This window comes from Eulemur rufifrons, chromosome 12 (genome assembly GCF_041146395.1).
Source record: "Eulemur rufifrons isolate Redbay chromosome 12, OSU_ERuf_1, whole genome shotgun sequence".
Lineage (NCBI taxonomy): Eukaryota > Metazoa > Chordata > Mammalia > Primates > Lemuridae > Eulemur > Eulemur rufifrons.
Genome location: NC_090994.1, coordinates 12712790 through 12735104, shown reverse-complemented (window position 1 = coordinate 12735104; position 22315 = coordinate 12712790). Strand labels below are relative to the sequence as shown.

At 34.2% G+C, this 22315-nt stretch overlaps 1 protein-coding gene across 3 annotated transcripts in view; it reads right to left on the bottom strand.

Annotated features, from left to right (window-relative positions):
* Positions 1–865: 865 nt before the first annotated feature.
* Positions 866–22315, bottom strand: part of MSR1 (macrophage scavenger receptor 1) — a 59977-nt gene continuing 38527 nt past the window's right edge. Inside the window, exons 9-11 of one of the 3 annotated variants that reach the window (XM_069485199.1) lie at positions 17422–17434; positions 11002–11177; positions 866–1037 (exon numbers count right to left, since the gene is read on the bottom strand). In XM_069485199.1, coding sequence (XP_069341300.1) covers positions 904–1037; positions 11002–11177; positions 17422–17434 — 323 coding nt within the window. In that variant the 3' untranslated portion in view covers positions 866–903. Of the gene's footprint in view, positions 1038–11001; positions 11191–17421; positions 17435–22315 lie in introns of all 3 variants that reach the window. The other 2 variants (XM_069485198.1, XM_069485200.1) reach the window with 2 other exon arrangements.

Genomic DNA, 22315 nt, shown 5'->3' with positions numbered 1-22315 from the left:
CATGGAGAAGGCATTTGGCAAGTAGTAATGAACTGTTCAAGTATTTATTCTCTGCAAGAATAGCATCATCCGCAGATACAGGGTATTGTGCATTTGTGCTTTATCTCAATGTGATATCATTTTACTCAATGTTGATGATTAAAAGGTCACTAATTTTGTCAGTTTTATTTCAAAATCAAAAATAAAACAAATGGTGCTCTAGCATAGGAAATGCTTGTTATGTAGTCCATATGTGAACACAAGTTACGTTTCAGGGCAGAGATCTTCCCCAAATATAATATAATCTGGGTACACAGACACTGGTGGGAAATTTTTTAGGATAAATTTGTTTCTCTGAGATTCCTTGACTTTCTTACTACATGCAACATGGAATGAGACTGTTTTTAAGTAGGAAGTAAACTTGAGGATAGAAATATTAAGATAGAAATAATTATCTATTATTATAGTCTCCAGGGCCTTTTCTTTCAATTAATTTGTTACTCAGTTCTTGAGCATAAGATGGAATATCACAAACCAACCTATCTTCTAATTCAAAATTTGGGGCCCATAATCAAGAGATGATTAGCAAATTTTCTATTCCTTGGAGCTCCCTTTCTTTCTTTCCTTCCTTCCTTCCTTCTTCCCTCCCTTCCTTTCTTCCTAAATTTCAATATATTCCATTCAATATATAAATCATTATATGAGAAAATTACATTTAAAAACCTGTGAAAGTTGAAATGGTTTAAATATAGATATATAGTAAGAAGATATTCAATATATTTATTCAGTAATTTAAAAAATTCTTATTCTTTGGAAAATATTCCTAATCTCTTAAATATTCATTAAACTGATTTTATGGGGAAAAATAATAAAAATAAATTTTCTGAGCAATGATTTCATAAAAGTGACTGATAATATGGTGCATTATAAAGTGCAAGTGACTCCAGCATCTTCAGCATGTGTACAGGATCTCACACCCCACTGTCTGATTTTACATTGTTCGATGGATGATTCTCTCCCAAAACAAAATACTTCATTCAGCCATATTGGGCCAGTACCTGCAATAATCAGATACAAATGCATTAATAAGCATAGTTGATTATTTGTGTGGGATAAAGCCATGAATTCAGTCACTCATTAAACAAGACAGTGTTGATCATTGTCTAGATGCAAGTTCTGTACTCTCTGTTAGAATTCAAAAATTAATTCCCTGTCTCAGAAAACATTATACTCTATCAACGTGTAAATTACTAAAATATAAAGCCATAAGAGGTATAACAAAGGCACGTATACAGTTCTATGGAAGCACAGATTAAAGAGTGATTGATTTTTTTAAAGGACTTAAATTAGTTTTATTGTTAATCTAAAAATAAGGAAGGAAATTAGCCTTAATGATTATGGGTATAAATATTAATAATAATCTGATGATCTAAGTGTATCTGGATCTCAAAGGGTCTTAGGGTGTACTGAAGCATAAGATATACGGGAGAAAGGAGGATCCAATAGCAGCATCTTCCTCCCTTTCTTAGCTTCCATTGTATTTCAATTTACATGAGCCTGTTTTACCAAATATATTATCTATTTTTAATTAAACAGACATGAATTCAATCAGCAAAGGGCTCACAAACTATCCTGGTAAGGAAACCATGGATTAAGAATATTACTAATTGCACAAGCTAACAACAAGAAAGTGACCAAGCTAATACTCTCTTTGAGCTCAACTCAGATACATTATAAGGAAAATCAATAGCTGTCAGCACTAGGCTAACTTAGCAGATATTTAACTAAATAAGTAAACAAATTTCACCATCACTTATTTGATAAGGACACTATTTTATCAATGAATAAGAAAACAACTGTTTTTTGAGAGGAGTTCATGCTATGAAAAGATAATTTTGAAAATAAACATTTGGAAATGTCTTTCCAATATTCTCTAGTTCTCCGTTCTTTTACACTTAAAACTTTTGGAAACAGAATCTTTGAAAAACTTCTGTATGAATTGTTTCATCAGATTTTGTTAAATATATAAACTTGCAAACCCCCTGATGAGCTTTCAAGAGCATTTCGTGCCATCAAGAAACCAATAAGTTAGTAGTTAAATTTCAACAAACACCTTTGTAAAATTGGTAGATGGTAAATAAACATCTTAATACTGTAAGCATAATAACACAGTTCTTAAATTTTGATCAATAAGATGTTGACTATTTCTCTTTCAGTCACAAGAGATATATAAAACATATTTAGAAATAACTTCAGTAGCTGGGCATGAGATCACTTGAGCCAAGTAGTTTGAGACCAACCTGTGCAACATAGTGAGACCCCATCTTAAAAATTAAAAAAAAAAAAATACTTCAACTTAGAAACAGACCTCTGTGTAGTTACATGATATAGTGTTGAATGAAGCCTTGTTTTTCAGAGGCCTATAAATAACAATATAATATTCTATGAGCTCAATGAATAAAATGTAACAATATGTACATGGTTAATAATGTACATAAGTGTATAGTAGTATGTGTATATATAAATAAATTAGCAGATATTAGTGATTTTGTAAGTTACAGTTTGGATTACACTTGAGATAACCTTAAAAAATTTATAGAGGCTTCTCACATGTATAAAAAAATCATTCCATATGTAGGGACAGCACAAAAATGCTTGATGTGTTAGAACAGTTAACAGTCTCCTTGCATCTAAAACTCAAAATACATTAATGAGAGGAGGAAGACTCATTGGGAAGGTTAGGTAGAAATCTGAGACCATATTATAAAAATACTTAAATTTTTTACTGAGTCATCAAAATAAATAACATCATCAGATCTATAATTTAGAAGAGGATGTCTATAGAAATGTGGAAGTTGGATTGAAGAAGAAAGAATCTGTAGATCAGGACAGTTCATGGATGTCTATACAGACATTTTCTTTGAAGACTCATGTTTTTATTTGCTCTTAGAATTAGACACGACTTTTTGATTTCTACATGTAAAATAAATTGGTGCATTCATTTAATTTTTGAATAATTTGTGCAATGAACAGAAATATTCGAACATGAGACAAATTATATTTTGGTTTGCATTATCAAGTTAATCATGAAAAATATATTTTTTATTTACTATAATCGTAATTAAATTATTTGAATTCAAACAAATGCTTCTATTACAGAAAAGCAAAAGTTTTCCTGGGCCGACCAATTACAAGAGCAGTAATGGTAAGCTGGACAGCTCAAGTATTTTTTGAGTTGTTTATAAAGAATTGAGACTTTTCAACTTGGAATTTTAAGGCAGACAAAAAGGAAAGAATAAGGGAATATGATCTCAAACTCAGAAACCTTTCAAGGGACAATTTTTGGTTCCCAAATTATTCTTGCTAAGTATGACACATCCCTTTTTGTGTTCATGATTGTTTATATGTGTGAGCATGTTTGTATGTATAGGTGTGTTTGTGTATTTATATTTCCTTTTAAGTATAAAGTCTATAAAAACTTTTTGAAAGCTCCCAAGGGCTACTTAAAAATACAGAAAAATAAAAACAATTGCACAAATAATAAAACTATTCCGATGTTAACATAGAAGGGGACCAAAGCAGTGGGACATTTGTAAGTTATATTTCTTATATTTCTTGACATTTATGAATTATTAATATACAAATAAACAGAAGTTAATTTTTGGTGAAAGCCATGGCTCTGTCAAAATTTTGGGAGCACAAGAATGGAGTGACTTCATGGCTTCTGGACCCAGGGGACTGTGATACTTTTGCTCTATATTTTGTAGATATGGTTACTAGATTTAGGTTTCTGCAGTGCAGAATTTTTACCACCCAGGAAAAGAAAATTAAGAGTGAGAATCTTTCCAATGGCTGCAGCACCAGGAAGGCCATCCCAACAGGGGAAGCACAAAAAAGAAATTATTTAGTTGATTAATGTGTGGACAAGTGAGCACACATTTTTAAAAACCACGGGAAAGGAATTCATGCATGTTAGAATACCAAGGCTGTGGTAACAATAATGAAAATTTAAACTCACTCATTTAAGAATTTATTATGTGGCAGGAAACATTCAAAGCGTTTTTGATGTGTTATCCCACTGAATCCTCAAACAACCTTAAAATATTAAGTGCCATTATTGTGCCATTTACTGTTGAGGAAACTGAAAATCCAAGAAAATAAGGAACTATTGTAGGTTACAGAGCATTCCCACCCTGTGTCTGCCCTGAGCCAGTACCTTAAATCAATGACTTACTGCAATCCCTTGCATGGTTCGATTCAGTCATTCAGCAAACCTGCCTTGGATGCCCAATGAGTGAACAAAATCCAAATCCTTCTCTCTTGGACTGACCTTTTAGTGAGGGCTTATGTTCCAGGTAGATGAAGCAATTGAAGTCACATATACAATTAGTGACACAGCATCTAGCATCTAGAACCTTGAATTCTTATTCTAGTTTTTCACTGAAGACACATCAATGTGATAAATATATGGTACCATTCAGTTAACTCTGTCTTTTGCTACGTGGAAAAGATTCAGACACAGTGAACGTATTTTGAGTTCTTGGGTATAAGATAGTATGTTAAGTTTTCACATCTGACTTTACATTTACTTATTATAATAACCTTGAAAAATAATGGCCGTTATCTCCATTTTATGGATAAATTAACTGAGGCTCAGAAAAGGTATATGAATTTCTCAAAATGACAGAGAATAGAGCCAACCAACAGAACATCATGACACTTAAAACTTAGTGATATTCGTTGGCTACATAGATGACCAAATAGAGTTATAGAAATAATTTCCAAAGATCTGTTGTTTTACTTCTATATTAATATATTCAGGACCATTGGGCCTAAGGGAAACATTTATTTAATACATATTTCGTATCTCATTCCAAATTGTTTTCTGCATTAAAAAATTAATACAAAGATAGCATAAAATTCATAAAATTTTATCCTCGTGTAAACCTAAAAGATAAAAAACAAATTTGGTTTTATTTCTTTAGATAATAACTGTTACTCAACGATCTTTGTTTTTGCTGCTGTCGGTTTTTTTTTTTTTTTTTTTTGCCTCTGAACTATTTCTACATAGTAGAAAGCTATGTAAAATTGATGTGTTTATCTTAGATAGGCTTTTAGTCTCTCATTCTCTCTCTCTTCTCTCTCTCATTTATCTACCTATTTTCCTATGCATCCATACATCTATGATTTCCTTTACAATTTAAGGGCTACAGGGAGGAAAAATTGATTGATTTTGTGTTTCTAAGAGCAGACAACAATAAGGGTGTCGTCCATGGCTTCTGAGTTTCATGATCTCGGTTTATGATGCTTAAGAGTATACGTCACAGAGGATACTATTTGTCTCTTAACCTCTTTATAAAAAAGATAGATATTGCTATTTCTTTGGGGGATTTGAGTATCTTTAATATTACCAACACTTTTATGGGGAAAAAAAGTGATCAGTTTTCATATATTACCCAGATAGATATACAGTGATAAGATTTGAGATTAGCTGTTAAATAGATAAGAGGGTAAGCAAAAGTCACTAATGGTTAAAAGTGTCTGAATGGATTTTAATTATACTTAGTCATGGCTAGGTGACATGAATCAGCATCACTTTTAAGACTTTTATGTGGGAAGTGCTTTGTGAACAGTGTCTCCTTTGAGAAAAACATTGAGTTTTTGGATTAAAGTTGAAAATGCCATGGGAATCAGAATAGAGAATAGGTCAACATCAACCATAGTTTGGATTCTGGTTTTGTGATTCTGGAGAAACCACTTAGTTTCTTGCAATTTTATAATATGCAGAATAAAAGGATGGGGCTAAAATAGTTCCAAGATTTCACCTATCTTTAACATTCTAAGATTCTGGAGAAGGAATCTTTTGAGAAATGAAGTTCTTAAGGATAAAGAACTTAGAAGGATGTTCTGTCTAGTGGAAAGAGTGTGGTATGAGGTAAGGTTAAGGCATGAATCTTGACATTCCTCCACTATCCTCCAACAGCACCATAAGGGCTATGAAAAGTTGAAAATTTGAGCAAGTTTGGTGACTTCTGCTAGCCATACTTATTTTCTTTATGAAAAATTGGGGTTATAATATCTATTTCTCCCAGACATTGTGACTACTACATGAGATCACATATTATGCACTTGACAAATAATACTTTTCCATACTCAGTATTGTCTTTGTTACTGTAAGTAACAAAGCAGATACGTTATAAATTCTATGGGGTCTACATTATTTTCCGCAATATTCATTATCTAAAAATTTACATTTAAAAGCTTTCAACTATATACTGCAGAAAGCAGTATACAAGAATTTGAGTTCTGACCCATTGATATATTTTATTTATCTTTGAGATTAGTTTTACTTCCATTCACTAAAGGATAGTTCAGAGGTGCAGAGTTATATTTTTCGACTGCCTTCTGTTTGTCCTTGCATTTTTTTGAGAATTCCACTTAGAAAATAATAATCATAGAATGTCAAAGTGGTAATACAAAAGTAAAGAAGAGGCAGCTAAGAATTGAGCTGATTAAATAAGCTAAGATTTAAAAATGACATTTTTGTTTAGAATTTTCTTTTGTTTCTGTTTTCAGGTTTGGAGCTTCAGTGCTATGAACTTAGGAGAAGATGAAGTAGCTGCTCCAAGATCCAGCTCTGATGTCCTGCATCAGCATCCATATAGGCTCAGATATACCTGGAACAAATTCCGTAGGTACCACCATTTTCTGATAAAGCTCATCAGAGTTTGCTACAGGGAGACCACTGGGAAAAAGAGGTTGAAAATTCTGGATAGAGAGAGAAAAGTGACCCTCTCCCTTCCCTACCCCCCGAGCAGTGACAAGCACCAGATATCTCTCAGTGCTTCCTTAATTTAACTTGTTTTGTCTACTCAGGAAAAAGAAAGAACTTTCCACTTTATGCACAAGGTGCATCCAAATGAAAGAACCTATTTAAAGGAGCATGCTTTAAGCTTTATTGCCATAAATCATTTTGCTTGCAGCTGCAAAGCTAATTGTTCTTAAAACTAACAAGGATTCTATCTGGTAAGCCAGGTTTGCTATTTTCAAATCAGAAAAAAATAGCAGGGGTAGGAGGGAGGTGTTGTGTCTAGAAAATTATATTCTTTCTATAATGGGGGAACTATACACAGGGAATACATTTAATTTTTTTCTTTTTTGTTTCAATTTTGGTAATGATGTACAATACCAGTCTGATTCTTCTTACTTTCCTGAGAGAATAACAAATAATTAAAACTCTAATGCATGTCTCTTTTTCACCCCCCTAGCCATTCGCTCACATTTCTAAGTTTCCTTTCCTGTCTCTATTCTGCATTCAAAACTGCTTTCTCTTTTCCTTCTGAGTGAAACTGTAAATTTAAGGTGGAGGAGTGAAAAAAAATGAAAAAGAGTTTAAACAGCTTTGCATAAAAAGGTTGTTCGCCATGTCTAATCCCCAATCAGTTCACAGTGTAAGCCTGTCTCTTAAAATACAACATCCAGCGAAGCAGATCATAAAATTTATTTTTCACATTTTGCCTCTTTCAAACAAATCACCTTAGTTCTGGTTTTATTTTTTCCTCCCAGCCCATCTTGCTTTATTATTTTAAAATTCTTACAATGATTCTTCAGTTGTTTGGTACTGAACTCTAGGCAGAGAGCTGAACGGAGAGCTTGGTCAATATTGAGTAGAGTGGGGAGATTATGAGAATTTCTCTGCACTCTTCTTCTCCCCGAACACCTTTGTACAATGGGAAGTCACATTTAACTTTCTGAGCCTTGGAACATCACTGATATCACTATATAATATGAGACTGATCTGACTCTTTCAAAGAGAATGGCATATAAACTTGTCATGATACAGTTTGTATTACTGCTAGCAGTGATCTCTGTCACTGTTGAGTAACACTATGAGTCATGTTTTGTAATGGGCACTTTCTTTGTGCTAGTTCACTTAAGATTCAAAACAAATCTTCCAGGTTGGTGGTATTATTTTCATTTTCTTACAAAGGAAATTGAAACTCTGAGATGTACGTACCAGAGCTAAGGTTTCAACTCATATCTTCTTAGTTATAAAACTTCTAATCTTTCCAGTTTGCTTCACTGTGTGAAAGGAAAACCAAAATCCTGACACACTTTCTTGTTTTATTATAATAAAACTGTGGGACAATGTTCAGAATCATCAGCTACCATAAATACACAGCCTCATTAAAAGTAAACACTCACATTAGACACATAATCAATTATGTTAAGAAAACCCAAGAGATTTCTCTCTGCATAGCTAGTAAATAATTTCACCTGGGACTAACCTTTACTGTTTTATTCTTTGTTTAATAGAAAATTCTTTTGCCAGTATCCTTCCTTTCTTATCAGTTCTTTAGACCACAAATTCCTAATGATATAAGCAGGAATGAGTAAAAACTTTCAGGAAAAGAATATTTCACTTGTGAGACTAGGCCTTAAAGTTAATGCAGTCTTAAGACAATAGTCTCCAACTGTGTGTTTCTCACCTGTGTTTGGAACTCCAATGGAAAAATACCTTTGAAGTCCATGGCAAAGCTTCATGTTCAGAGAAAAAATAAAGCTGGGGGCAATGTCCTGTTCACGTTCATACCACAGGCTGTATTTTGCCAAAGCTTATTAGTTTTCTCTGAATTAAAGTACATACACTACAGTTGTTGCTCTGAATTTGGTTTTCTCTTTGTAGTAGACGAAAAAGGTTTACCTCAAGACATAAGAGGTTATTAAACTGTACTACTGGGCTAGTTTCTTAAGGAAACAAGCTAAACACAGAGTTGTCATCTCTCTGGATAATGTAAGCAACCAAAGAATTCATCCTGATTAAAGGCATTTGAAGATATTTTTTTTTTTAACTAAGCTAGCCCACATTGATTAAATTACCTGAATCATTGGCAAACTCTGTATTTCATTTTGTCAACAAATGCACATCCTGAGAACCCAAAGCATCCACAAGCTGTTATTTCCAAAACTGAAGAATTTTCAGCCATTTACCAGGTGAGTAAGACAGCATGGAGGAGAATTGTTATGTCCTCTATTAGACCCACAACTGTCCTCTTCATAGATGTTAATAGTTACTTGAAATGTTTTATACAATTATATGTTTAAAATAAATAGCCTTTCATTCTGCGGAACTTCATTATCACAGAAATGGATTCTCTCCCCATAAAATATTATGGACACTCAAATTGGCAGCTCAGTCTTGCTCAATGATTAACCACATCATTGCATTTTCTAGTGACCAAGAGTGGGGGATTTTTTTTTTTCTGGTCTTTTTCCTCTTCTCTAAAAAACAAAACAAAAAAAAAAAAAAAGAAAGAAAAAAGAAAAAAAAATCTAGCTTTTGACTTCGAAAAAATTTTACTTTGGGAGATCAATTTTATAGGTACAAGAATGATTTCAGTTCCACACTTTTCAACCTGGGAAGAAAGTTCTGAAGATGTGGTAGAGATGGAAAATTTGGAAACTCCAAATATCTATTTGGACCTATTTATTTCCTTTTAAGGTACAAGTTCAAAACTGGTGGCCAGGGGCTGAACCTGGGTGCAGAAACTCTGGTGTGTCACCAGTCTCTAGTCTCTCTGTCTACTCTATGAAATTCAAGTGTCTTTCTGGCCTCTGAAGACCTTAGAACCTGGGGCCCCTGTTTCAACCCATCTCTAAATCTAATATGGGAATTCGTTTAGGTAAAGGAATAAAGGAAATAACTGTGACCTTACTGTCAGCCTATTCAGGTTTGTTTAGCACAATGCCTGGCATATAGTTGTTACTCAATAGACCATAGCATAATATCACTTAAGAATATCTTTTAGGTATTTGAGAAATCCATCTTATCTTGTTCCAGTCTTCTGATGTGATGATTTGACACGCTCCACTATTTTATCACTATAGATAAGATTATCTGGAAAGGCTGCTATTTTATCTCTATAATTTTACATACGTAATAGCTTCCTCTCCATTTTTGCCAGCTTGCCCATATGTATCTGGAACAATAAAACCTATGAAATCAAGAAGGTCAAATCTCTTTTTTTTTGGTCAACATTAACTTCAGAGAAACCAATTACTTATCAGATTTGAATAATAGGATAAACAAGTAGGAAATATCGACTAAAATCCTAGAGAGAGTATGTGCACCTGTGTGTGTATATACATATATGTGCACATATAACTGTCATCTCTTTGTCATTCAGAGTTGAAGCATTGGTATATGTTTAATTTGTATATATTTAATTATATATAAAACTTATTATAAGACGTCAGTTTAGAAAAACAATGAGACAGTCAAAATTTCATAGTAGTGTGTCCCCTGCAAACTCTCCTCCTAGCCCTTTTAATACATTCATAGAACAGGTTACTGAGTCATCTGGGTGAATATAATACAAATGTATATGCAGCCAAAGAACTATTCAATGTGTTATCAAATTTGAATAGGGGGGAAAGTAACCTTTTTCTTTCCTTATTTCCTGCCATGTTCCTTAAAGGAGGGTATGCCAGAAGCAATTGCAATTGCCTCTTTCTCTTTGATGACTTTTCACGGTCCGTTGAGAGTACAGGTACTCCGTCAGAGATGAATACTGTATCTCGTTCCTGCGGGACCTCACAAGGAGGTGACAGTGGAGGATGGCACTCTCTCCTTCCAAGGAAGAGCGAGTCCAAGCGAGCACATGGCATTGCTCAGGTGCCCACCAGACCCAGTTGTGCAAACTGAGCTACCCAGGGGATGTCATGCCTTGTCAATAATTCATTTGTCCCTGTTGTTCTTGATCTGCCTTACCAATCACTCTACTTTCCTCTCTGTCAATATTCTCCAGCTAACCAATTGAAACAGTACAGGTCGTCTTAGAGCATGCCATTTGTTTATAATATGGCTGTTTTAAAATTTGCATTTTCTAGGTAAGGCCATTTAAAAAATCCTACACAGAATTCTTTCCTCTTATCCTATATGTTCCTGTCTGTACTTGGTGCTACGTTGTTAGAGAATGCCCATGTTTCATTTTGTAAAAAATAATATTTTCTCTAAATTACCTTGTCCAAAATGAGCTCCTTTGTGCACGCTTTGAACGCCTTGGTATCCCAAACTTCTACAGATGACTTGTCCAACACGCACTTCCCAGCGGTCATCACAAATTGTACCCCACTGGCCGTCATGGAATATCTCCACTCTACCCTCGTGAGGGCCTCCACCGCCAACCAGTCGAACTGTCCTAGATAGAACTGTAAAAAAAAAAAAAAAAAATCCAAAAAAACAAATGAGGGTTATTTATGTACACATTGTTTTATAACACTTTTTTCTTTTTTAAAAAGCATTTTAGCACATTTTTAAAAATAAGTTCAACTACTGGAATAAATAGTAAACTTTCTAGCACCACCTATTGGCAAAGAGATTAACTGTAAACACTGCATTTGTAAAAGTGGAAAAGCAAAATCCAGTCTAACATTTATGCAAGTTATATATATATGAGACACTTCAAAGTTTATATTCCAATGACTTTAAAATTTAACAGCTAGAAGTTTATTAATGCCATAGATTTTTCATATTATTTATAGAAATTTATAACAGTGATTCATTGTTTTCTTGACACTATCATGCACAAACTGGAATACACAATTCAGTGAATTTCACTGGTACAGAAGGCTGAGGAGCAGATATTTTCTAATATAGTAAATGGAAAAACAGGTGACCAAATTTCATGTATTTTACTAAGAGAAACAAGGTAACTATAGTGACAACATTCATTTAGTAATAGCGAGAATATTCCTTGTTGTGAGGCACCTGGATTTTGTTCCAAATTTTTTTTTGTGAAAAAAAATTAATAGGATAAAAAAAAATCAAGACGATTTTTGTGTATTTTGAGAAATGACTAAATCAATAAACTACAAAAAAACCCTTTGTTTATAATTAGAAAAGTCATTTTTTTCTGTAATGCCTATCTAATCAAAATGACCATATATGTCATAAACTTTTATAAAGTCTTGATCATGCTGTAGAGAGATTTACATAACTACAAAATGGCTTTTATATTTTTAAAAACCGATATATAGATTTAGAACCTAGGAAGAGCTAAATAGAAGTGTGCAATTAATATTATAAGAGCAATTCACTTGGAGTAGCAAAATTATTTAAGCAGCCTGAACTATTCCAGTAAGAATTTGTTAAAAAAAAAATCATTTATCTGAAAAACAGAATGAATGGTAGAGACAGAAAATATTTTTAAAAATTTAATTAGTGCTAAATAAAAATAATAATATTCTATAATGTTCATAAAAACCAATTAATACAGTTCTGTTTAAATATATCTTTTCAAATATATGTTTGAGGAACACTGTATTATAAAATAGCAAGATGTAATTGCCACAACAAGAATATCTAATGTAAAAATGGGATTTTAGGGTAGGTCTTCAGAGCTCAATTAATTGAGGAAATATTCAATAACATTTTCCCCCCAATTCAAGTAAATTTTGTTGAAACAGTAATCTAATAACACTTAAAGAAAATTGACAATTTACTGTAACAAAAGCTGACTGAGCCACTCATAAACATAAAAAGGTAGCATGTTAATATATGTTATTGTAACGTAATTATTTTATTGATTCTTCCAAAATATAATACAGTGCTAATTACTGAATTAGTGTAATCATGCCCAAGTTCACAGCCATTTCTCACCTAATAAGCATAAGTTAAAATATTTTAAAAAATGAAAATAATTTGTTGTTACAGTATCCAAACTTTCAATTACCTAGTAAAATACCTGGCTGACCCAATCATTCCCTGTAATTGTCTAAGAAAATGAGAAAGTATAATCCAAGAATGGATTGCATAAAGTCTTTACATAATAGAGTCATGTTATATAAACTAGTGTCATGCCCAAATGTTTATTATTACATAAGTCAGGTATATCCAAGCATAATATATTTATCTTGCATATTATGAAAAAAAAACAGGCATAGTCAAACATTTGTTTGCATGAATCTGGCGATCTTATTGCCCAAACAAGTGCATGTAAGCATTCTCACTGTGCATTCTTGACCTCTTACTCCCTTTTTTTTTTTTTTTTTTGAGACAGAGTCTCACTCTGTTGCCCAGGCTAGAGTGAGTGCCGTGGCGTCAGCCTAGCTCACAGCAACCTCAAACTCCTGAGCTCAAGCGATCCTCCTGTCTCAGCCTCCCGAGTAGCTGGGACTACAGGCATGCGCCACCATGCCCGGCTAATTTTTTCTATATATATTTTTAGCTGTCCATATAATTTCTTTCTATTTTTAGTAGAGATGGGGTCTCGCTCTTGCTCAGGCTGGTCTCGAACTCCTGAGCTCAAACGATCCGCCCACCTCGGCCTCCCAGAGTGCTAGGATTACAGGCGTGAGCCACCGCGCCCGGCCGACCTCTTACTCCCTTACTCCCCTCAAAATGTTATTAATGAGCCTTGCTTGTCCTGGGGCAGTGGTTCTCAAACTTTGGATTGCTGACCCCACACCTAGAGTTTCTGACTTAGTAGGCCTTGAGTGGGGCCTAATAATTTGCATTTTTAAGAATTTCCCAAGTATTGGGAAATTATTATATTGATACTGTTGGTCCAGGACCAAACTTTAAGATCCACTGATCTAGATGATTGCATTACATATTTAAAAGAGGAGGCATGTTATATGAGAAACAGATGGTGATGCTTACAGTTATTGGTCTCCTTTATTGCAAAGAGAATGGCTGAAATTTTCTTACAAATCCTCTATGCTAATGGGATTCTGAGGGGGAGGAAGTCTCTCTATTTGCATGCTTTAGGACCAAATATAACTGGGTATGCCAATCCATACCTGTCACCTGGAATATTTTTCACTTATAAATCAGCTATCGAAGGGCGATCACATTTCACTGATCCTTGACCACCTCTGAAGTAATATAGAGGAAAGGTCTCTAGATAGGTCAACGGACTCATTTGAGCGTTGGCTTCACACACCACTCAATTGCTCTATCTTGGTGATGGTGAAAGTTCATTTTGTCATCAGCCTCCATCACAGCATTTTCTCTTTAAGACTGCAGTTGAGAATTTTCTCCGAATCTAGTTAACTCATCGTTATATGGATGTTAACTATGCCTATGGTTCCTTTGGCATCAAGCTAACATATTTATTCAGACAGATTTTCCATTTGGGAAATTTTGTCTTGTATCTAAAGATTTCAGATGAGAGTAATTTTTATATATTTTCTTCTGCATAGCTGCCTTAATTCTCCTTTTAACTTTATTAGTGTAGACTTTTTCCTGATTCAAATCAAATCAACGCACATAAGCATTGATTATGTGCCTACGGAATGATTCTATATATTAATTTTTACTTTTAAATTGGCAAAAATACGCATAAAAAATAGAAACAGAAACCAAAGTAACTTAAACCAAAACAAAAATAATAATATATTTTAAGGATCATGGGATTTTCCATGGAACCCACGGATAAGATTATAGTTAGATATCTAGTACAGCTGAACCAAGACTTGAATCAGCTCAGGACTCCAGCTTTTATCCAAGCTTCATGATTCTTTTTTGTTGGAAGCTGGATATCATTGCTGTCCAGTTCACATGATAGAACATGTCTGCTAACAGTTCCTAAGCTTATATTTTACAGTCTTTTTCTCAGTGACAGACTGACAGCTCTGACAGTCACCTGAGTTTATATTTTACAGTCTCTTTCTCAGTGATAGATTCTAAAATATCCAGGGAAGCCCTTCTGTGGCCTAGTTTGGGCCAGAGGCCCATCTGTGCACTAAACATCCTAGGCCAACAGGCAAGGTCACTTGTATGAACACAGCATTTTTGGAATGAGACTAGGGAGGCATTTCTTTGTTGAAGCAGAGATTTGTAAAAAAATCTTACATCCAGTCCATAAAAATATTTTCATAATCTTGGTGTATTTGTGTAATATCAATTATACTATATGTTTAGTCCTATACTCTTTTTTATATCTGTGACTCTAGAGTATAATTGAAATTAAAAATCTGGAAGTCAGATAATCTGGATTTTAGTTCTGCCTCTGATGCTGTTATTGTGACATTGGTAAACCATTTAATCTCTGTGGGACCAAATTTTTTAATTGTTAAAAGAGAAGGTAATATCTGCTTTAAGTTAAATGCATTTAAACACAACTTCTCTGTGCCAGGCCAGGCACTTTCCTGGTTTCTAGGAATAATTTGGCTAAAACATGTATCCTGTTTTTAAGTTTTCTGAGGCATTATTAGAAGATATAATGCATTCTTTAAAATTGTTTACAAATATAAAGTTTTTATTTTTACAAGTTTTGAAAATTTTGAGGTTTCTATTTTGCGATGAAAGCAATAGAATTAATGTATTATCTGTGATATTAATCACCTTTATACATATGCATATATATTTACTATTAATAATTCTCCCTTTAATGCTATCTTCCTCAAAGAGGATTAACCTATGATAATGAGCTTCTGCAGAGAGATAAAACCTGCCCTATGATTGCAGATGTGATGTGAGTTTAGTTTGCCTTTATTATTTCCAAATATCATTTTATATTTTTTTGGAGGGACTCTTCTAGACCAGTGGTGAGGCCAACTATGGACTGTGGGCCAATTCCAGGCTGCTGTCTGTTTTGTAAATAAAGTTTTATTGGAATACAGCCACGCTCATGGGTTTATGTATTGTCTATGGCTGCTTTCAGGCTATGACAGGAGAGTTGAATAGTTGTGATGGAGAACAAATGGCATGCAAACCAAATATTTGTTATCTGGTCCTTTACAGAAAAACTTTGGCAACCCCTGGTAGAGTTACAAACACAATAGATTAGAATGATAGAGGATTTCAGTGGGGATTGTCTTGCCAAGTGACTCCTGGAACACATAGGGTCATGATTTATCTCTGCTCACCTCTCCAATCTAACCCTTTGAGAAATTCTCTGCCTATGCATCTTTTTACCTTTTCTTTCCAGTTATATAACTACTCACATTTTCTGAATAAGCCTCATTATTCTTTATTTCCAGGGCTTTGGTCCCTGTCTGCAATGCTTCTTTCTTCCTTTCTCTCCTCCCTCCTCATTTTTACACACTCAAGCCCCATGTTTGGATAGGTTACCCCTAGCACTATTACAACTACTACATTAAAGCCCTGTAATCTTGTTTAATCCCCCACCAGACTGAAACCCTGATGGTTATCTTTTCAGCACCTGACAGAATGTAGATTGTCACTTAGTAGTCACTTGATGAAGAGTTATGGTCTGAGTGAGTGAAGGAATGAACGGTGAGTGTCTCTTGATATGTGGACTGCATTACCTAGTGAGATTAAATTGGCAAATGCTTAATATACAAAATAATAGAATAGAATTAGTATTTTATAAGTCTTTAGAAGGAATATAGTTTCTACGTATAGAAACAGTAAGAAAAATCATGAAGGAAAGATTGATTTAACTGGCACAAACATGAGTCCTGTTATGGGAAAAACCTACATGGCTGGCTACTGAGAGCCTCCCAAGGTGGGAGGATTTGGTGGGAAGGTCTGATCAGAAGCCCTAGACATCACAATACCTGATTTTGTCAGCTCCTAGAGAGGATCTATCTCTTACAGGCAGACTAATGTTAAACAGAATCTTGGGACTAAATGTCAATTCAATTTACTATGAGAAATGTAATTGCCTCAAAAACTGAATGTTTGAATCTGCTTGACAAGGCCATTTTCTTCCCATGGGCAATCTGCATGGGAAGCCAACTCACAACCAGTGAATCATTAGTTTAATTAATTTATTAATTTACAATGAGACATAGTAGTGACATTTTGCCTCTGGGACTGCCCGGTGCTCTTTGGTTAGCACATTTTTCTTTCTATATGTTAATCCATTCAGTCGGGTTAGATGAGTTGACATATCTCTGCTCTGATTCATGGGATGTTCATTCTATAGTTTAACTTTCTAAACGCAGTCCCCTGATTCTTTTTTCCTATTTCGGGATGGCAGAGTATCATGCTGATAAGTTCTTTATATTTTCTAAAGTCTGTATATAAAATTAAAAATGTATATAAAGGTTATTACACAGACAGCTCATTCATATTCATATGACCGTAAGACACCAAAAAAAAAAAGTAATAGAGAAGATAATTTCCAAAAGAAGGAAAGTTTTGTAATCTAATCTGAGGAAATAACTCCAAATAGAATAAAAGTGAACAACTCCAGTGGTCATTTTTATCTTGCTTACTGAAGGCTTATTTTTAAACAGATATATATTAAATATCCCAGAATAGAGAGTTAAATAAATTATAATACATAAATTTGATGGATCATTTTAGAAGCTTAAACTGTTAAAGTGACCATGTAGAAAATGGGTAGAAAAAGATGATAATATAACATTAAGTGACTACACTTAAATTAAAAACTTGCTTATAATTACACCCAAAATACTGCTATGTTACAAGACTGGAAGGAAGTTCCCAGGGATATTGACAGTAATTTTGTAAATGGGACTGAAATTGAATATATAATCTTTTTTGTATTTTATAATTATATCTTTTTTAAAACTAAGATTAATTAAATTAAAGGGTGGGCTGGCTATTCACTAATGTCTTTACTGTTATAAAGGATCTTTGACTCAAATAAAGCTGAAATTCATAAAACTGAAGGGAAAGAACAAACTCAGAATGAGAGACATAGTATAATACCATTTGTGTAAAATAATAGACAAAATAATACCATGTATTATTTATGCATACCTACATACATATGTAGTAGATGCATAAAAGCATGAATGGAAGGAACCATAAAAGCTCCAGGATAAAGGTTTACCCTGGAAAGCAGGTGAGGTGAACATAATGGAGCTTCAATTGTATTCATAGCATTTTATTTCTTAAAAAACAAATACCTGTAGTCAACATGGGAAATGTCAACATCTTGAAAATCCAGGTAGTGTACACATGACTATATGTTAGCCATTTCCTATAAATATTCTTTCTTCTTTCCTTTATGTTGAAAATATATTTTATTTAAAGAAGGAACAAATAGATTCACAGCAATGTTGATAGAGCCGTACCTGAACCCTAAATAAATTATGAAAGGGCTTCATATACAGGTCTTTTTTTACAAGATATTATGAATCTACTAGCCTTTATTAGACAGACAAAATTCTAATTTGAAAAGAAAAATCAGGGAAAATGTGATATCTAAAGACTTCTTTGCATGTGTAAATCACTACTGTGTAGAAATAAAGAAGTGAAATTAAAAGTGATTTTTGAGAAGTACCACTTTTATTTCAATTATCCTATTTACTTCATGGTCATTTTTTGTATAATTTATTGGAATTAGGACTTAGGGTTAAATTTATTACAACAGTAATTATGATATTTGAGATCCAAATGTAACACAGAAGTTTTTAAAAAATCTGGTGGCAGTTTGACCTGGAAGTGCTTATGACATGGCAAAACTCCTCTTGGAAGGAAACTGAATCTTTATTTAAAATAATTACCTTCATAATGTACTTAGCAATGTATAACCTAGCAATGTATAACTTAACAATATATAACCAAGAGATCAGATGTCTAGAGAAACAGAGTTAAATTTCTCTGGAAATATAACAGATTTTGAGTCTTCCCCAGAAATTAGGGGAGACAAGGATTTTGGAGATTCTGAGGCAGAGTTCAGAAGAGAAAACAAGAGGGAGAGGGTCTTATTGGAGAGACAGGGTGTGAAAATCTTATGATAGCAGGGGAGAGGCTAGGAGAATGACCAGTGAGGAATGTATCGTGTCCATGTTAGTTGGGGAATTTCAAGACAGTGCAGTCTAAGATTCAACTTTAAGTTTTAGACTCTTAGGCTTAACTTCCCTGTTATGCCTAAATCTTCAGTAAAATTCTCTTTGATCCACAAGTAGAGGTGGGGAAATTCCTCAGAAGAGGGAAGAGATGATGTGTGTGGTGCTCATTGTTGAAGTTGAGGTGGTGTGGAGGGAAGGTAGCAGCCAAAGATGACAATATGTCATAGTTTCCTGATGCTGCCATAACAATGATCACAAACCATGTGGCTTACAAAAGATGTTTATTCTCTCACAGTTCCAGAGGCAGAAGTGGGACATCAAGGTGGCCACAAGGCCATGCTTCCTCTGAAGGCTCAAGGGAAAAATCCTTCCTTGCCTCTTCCTAGATCCCAGTGGCTCCCAGCAATTCTTGGCGTTCCTTGACTTGTATCCTTCAATTTCTGCCTCCATCTTGACATGGTTTTCCTCCTTGTGTCTTTCCCTTTTTACAGACATTAAGGCCCACCCTAATCCAGTGTGACATCATCTCAGCTTAATTACCTCTACAATGACCCTGCTTCCGAATTAGGCCACATTCTGAGGTTTGGGATGAGCATGAATTTTTGGAAACACTGTAAAACCTATGACCATAGAGGTGGCTGAGATTTGAATAAGACATGGAAGAAAATAATTTTTCTCTATTTTCATCCAAATGTTGTAGATAGGAGGCACCAGAATTGCTTCAGAATGTGGGGTTGGTGCTGTGTTGAAACAATTTTATTTCAATACTGAAGAACAAAATGACACCCAACATTTGAATACTACAGAATAGCTGGGTAGTAGATATTTTGGTCATGCTGGAAATTGATTAGTTAGCAAAGTCAACCATGATACTAAACACTTATAGTTCAACTACTGAACAACTAAAATAAAGATTAAGAATTTGTTGCTTCAAAATGAACTATACTAAACTCAGATGATATTCTGTAAGTCTAACCTAATTATGAGTAAAAGTAAATTACTTTGATGTACAAAAATGAAAAAGTAGGCCATTATTTCTTCTATTTAATTCGTCAGTTTTTGAATTGAACCATAAGACAGAGCTTCAAAATAATCTTGTTACAAGAAATGGTAAATATTTAAGATGAAAAAAGAACTTAGCATTTGAAAAGAATAAAGCTCCCTAGTTGTATAGATCACCACAGCGATGTGATTGTTAAGAATAAGTCTCTGTGGGAGAAAAAAAACAAACAAAACTCAAAAGTCAAGGGAGACAAAAGCAGCGCATATTAGCACAAGTTCTCTTCAGAGTATCATGAGCTATAATGCTGTGACTACCTCCAGATTTTTCAAATTGCCAATTAAAGAAAAACACCTGCATTTCAAGGAGCATACTGTTGTCCTCAATGATAGTGTTCATATTTTGGGAGATTTGCCGTCGTTTTAGAGCAATCTTGTTATTATTTAATATTTCCTTACTGAGTCTTAATTTCTAGAGTTACTTAGAACTTTTAAAACTTTATAACAGAAGAATTTTATTTACATATTTGTAGGACATTTAAAATTTTGCTTCCTACTTAAAACCTGAAGGAGCAAAAATAATCAAGTCATCCATTAAGATACTGAACAGAGCTTATTAGAAAGCTCCCATTGTAAAATAGCATAAATTATTTTACTGTTCTTCTGATTTCTGAAAATATACGCCTTAGCCAGACCTTGTAAAAGATCTCGTGTCCCTCCTTATAAGCTATTGAGACATTGATAAATGATTTAACCTTTTTGTGTCTTCATTTGTCCATTTATAAAATAAGCATAACACCTACCTCTTAGGACTGAGGTTTCAAATGTGACAATATGTGAAAAAATGCATTTTAAACTGTGAAGTAGTAGATCAACAGTAATAATAGAATTATTAATTATATTTTATTCTAAAAGTAATTCTGGGAGCCTGTGAAATCACAGATTATAGGGGATTTGAGATGTGAGTCTTAGAGAGAAGTGTCCCAAATTTGACCCACTAAAGTTTAATCTGTCCGGTTATTGGCAGGACCAACAACTCAGTACAGAATTCTCTGACTTTTTATGAAGATAATATAATTTTCCAAGATAACCGAGTGTTTGAACCTTGACTTGGAGTTGGAGGTAATCGAAAGACAATATAGCTTCTGCACGGCATTGTGTACTATATTTTGTGCTCATAACTGTTGAGAGGAGAAGTCAATGCCTAACTGCAAAGTTTCAAAGGACAGGTGGACTCTCTTGTTAGGGAGTAATGCAGCTGATGACTTTAAGTTGAAGCAAGTGCTCCTTTGTCATTCTGGAAATCCTAGGGACCTTAAGAATGGTGGTGCTAAATGTACTCTGCCTGTGCTTCATAAATGGAAAAGCAAAGCCTGTATGACAGCTTATCTCTTGGCAGCATAGTTTACTGAATGTTTTAAGCCCACTATTGATACCTACTGCTCAGAAAAAAAGATTACTTTCAAAATATTACTGCTCATTGACAATGTACCTGGTAACTCAAGAACTCTGATGGAGATGTGTAAAGATATGAATGTTGTTTTGATGCCTGCTAACACAACCATTCTGCAGTCCATGGATCAAAGAGTCATTTCAACTTTCAAGTCTTATTAACTATGAACTTCATTTTGTAAGGCTAAAGCTGCCATAGATATAGTGATTCCTCTGATGGATCTGGGAAAAGTCAATTGAAAACCTTCTGGAAAGGATTCACCATTGTAAATATCATTATAAGCATTTCTGATTCATGGGGAGAGGTAAAAATATCAACATTAGGAAATTGCCACAGCCACCCCAACCTGCAGAAACTACCACCCTGATCAGTCACAGCCATCAACATCCTCCACCAGCAAAAAGACTACAGTTTGCTAAAGGCTCAAATGACTATGAGTATATTTAGTGATAAAGTCTTTTAGAATTAAGGTATGTCCAATGTTTTTAAAGACACAATGCCATTTCACACTTAATAGACTCCACTGTAGTGCAAACATAACTTTTGTATGCACTGGGGAACCAAAAAATTTGTGTAACTTTCTTTATTGTGATATTTATTTGATTGCAGTGGTCTGGAACCAAACCCACAGTATTTCCAAAGTACGCCTGTGTTAGTGATACACACCATTAAGGGACATAGGTACCGTGTTAATGGAGTGTGGTGTGTTTTTTCAAGCAACACTTTGCGGAATCACAGAAGCTTGAAACATCACACAACTGTCAAGAATGGGCAGCATTTATCTAAGTTAACTGGAGCCATCACTGCTCAGGTACTCTTGGCTTTGCTAACCCGTAACTAGTGCTACTGAGAAAGTACATGGTGGAGTTACAAAAGAGATATAATAAAAAAAAAAAGAAAGACATTGTAGCAGTCAAATGATAGTGAAAAATGTTAAAGCTGAGCCAGTTATGAAAATAAAGATTGAATATTAACATGTGGCTCTTCCCCAGGTGCACATAAGTAACTCTCATTAGTGATAATGGAAGCTTTGTGAGTGCTCCAGGAGGTCCACGTTTCTGAGTAATATGCTTTGGAGAGAGACTGGAGGCAGTCGCTGGGGTAGTTATCAAGGTGGAAACATAAGCAAATAAAGACTAATTGAGA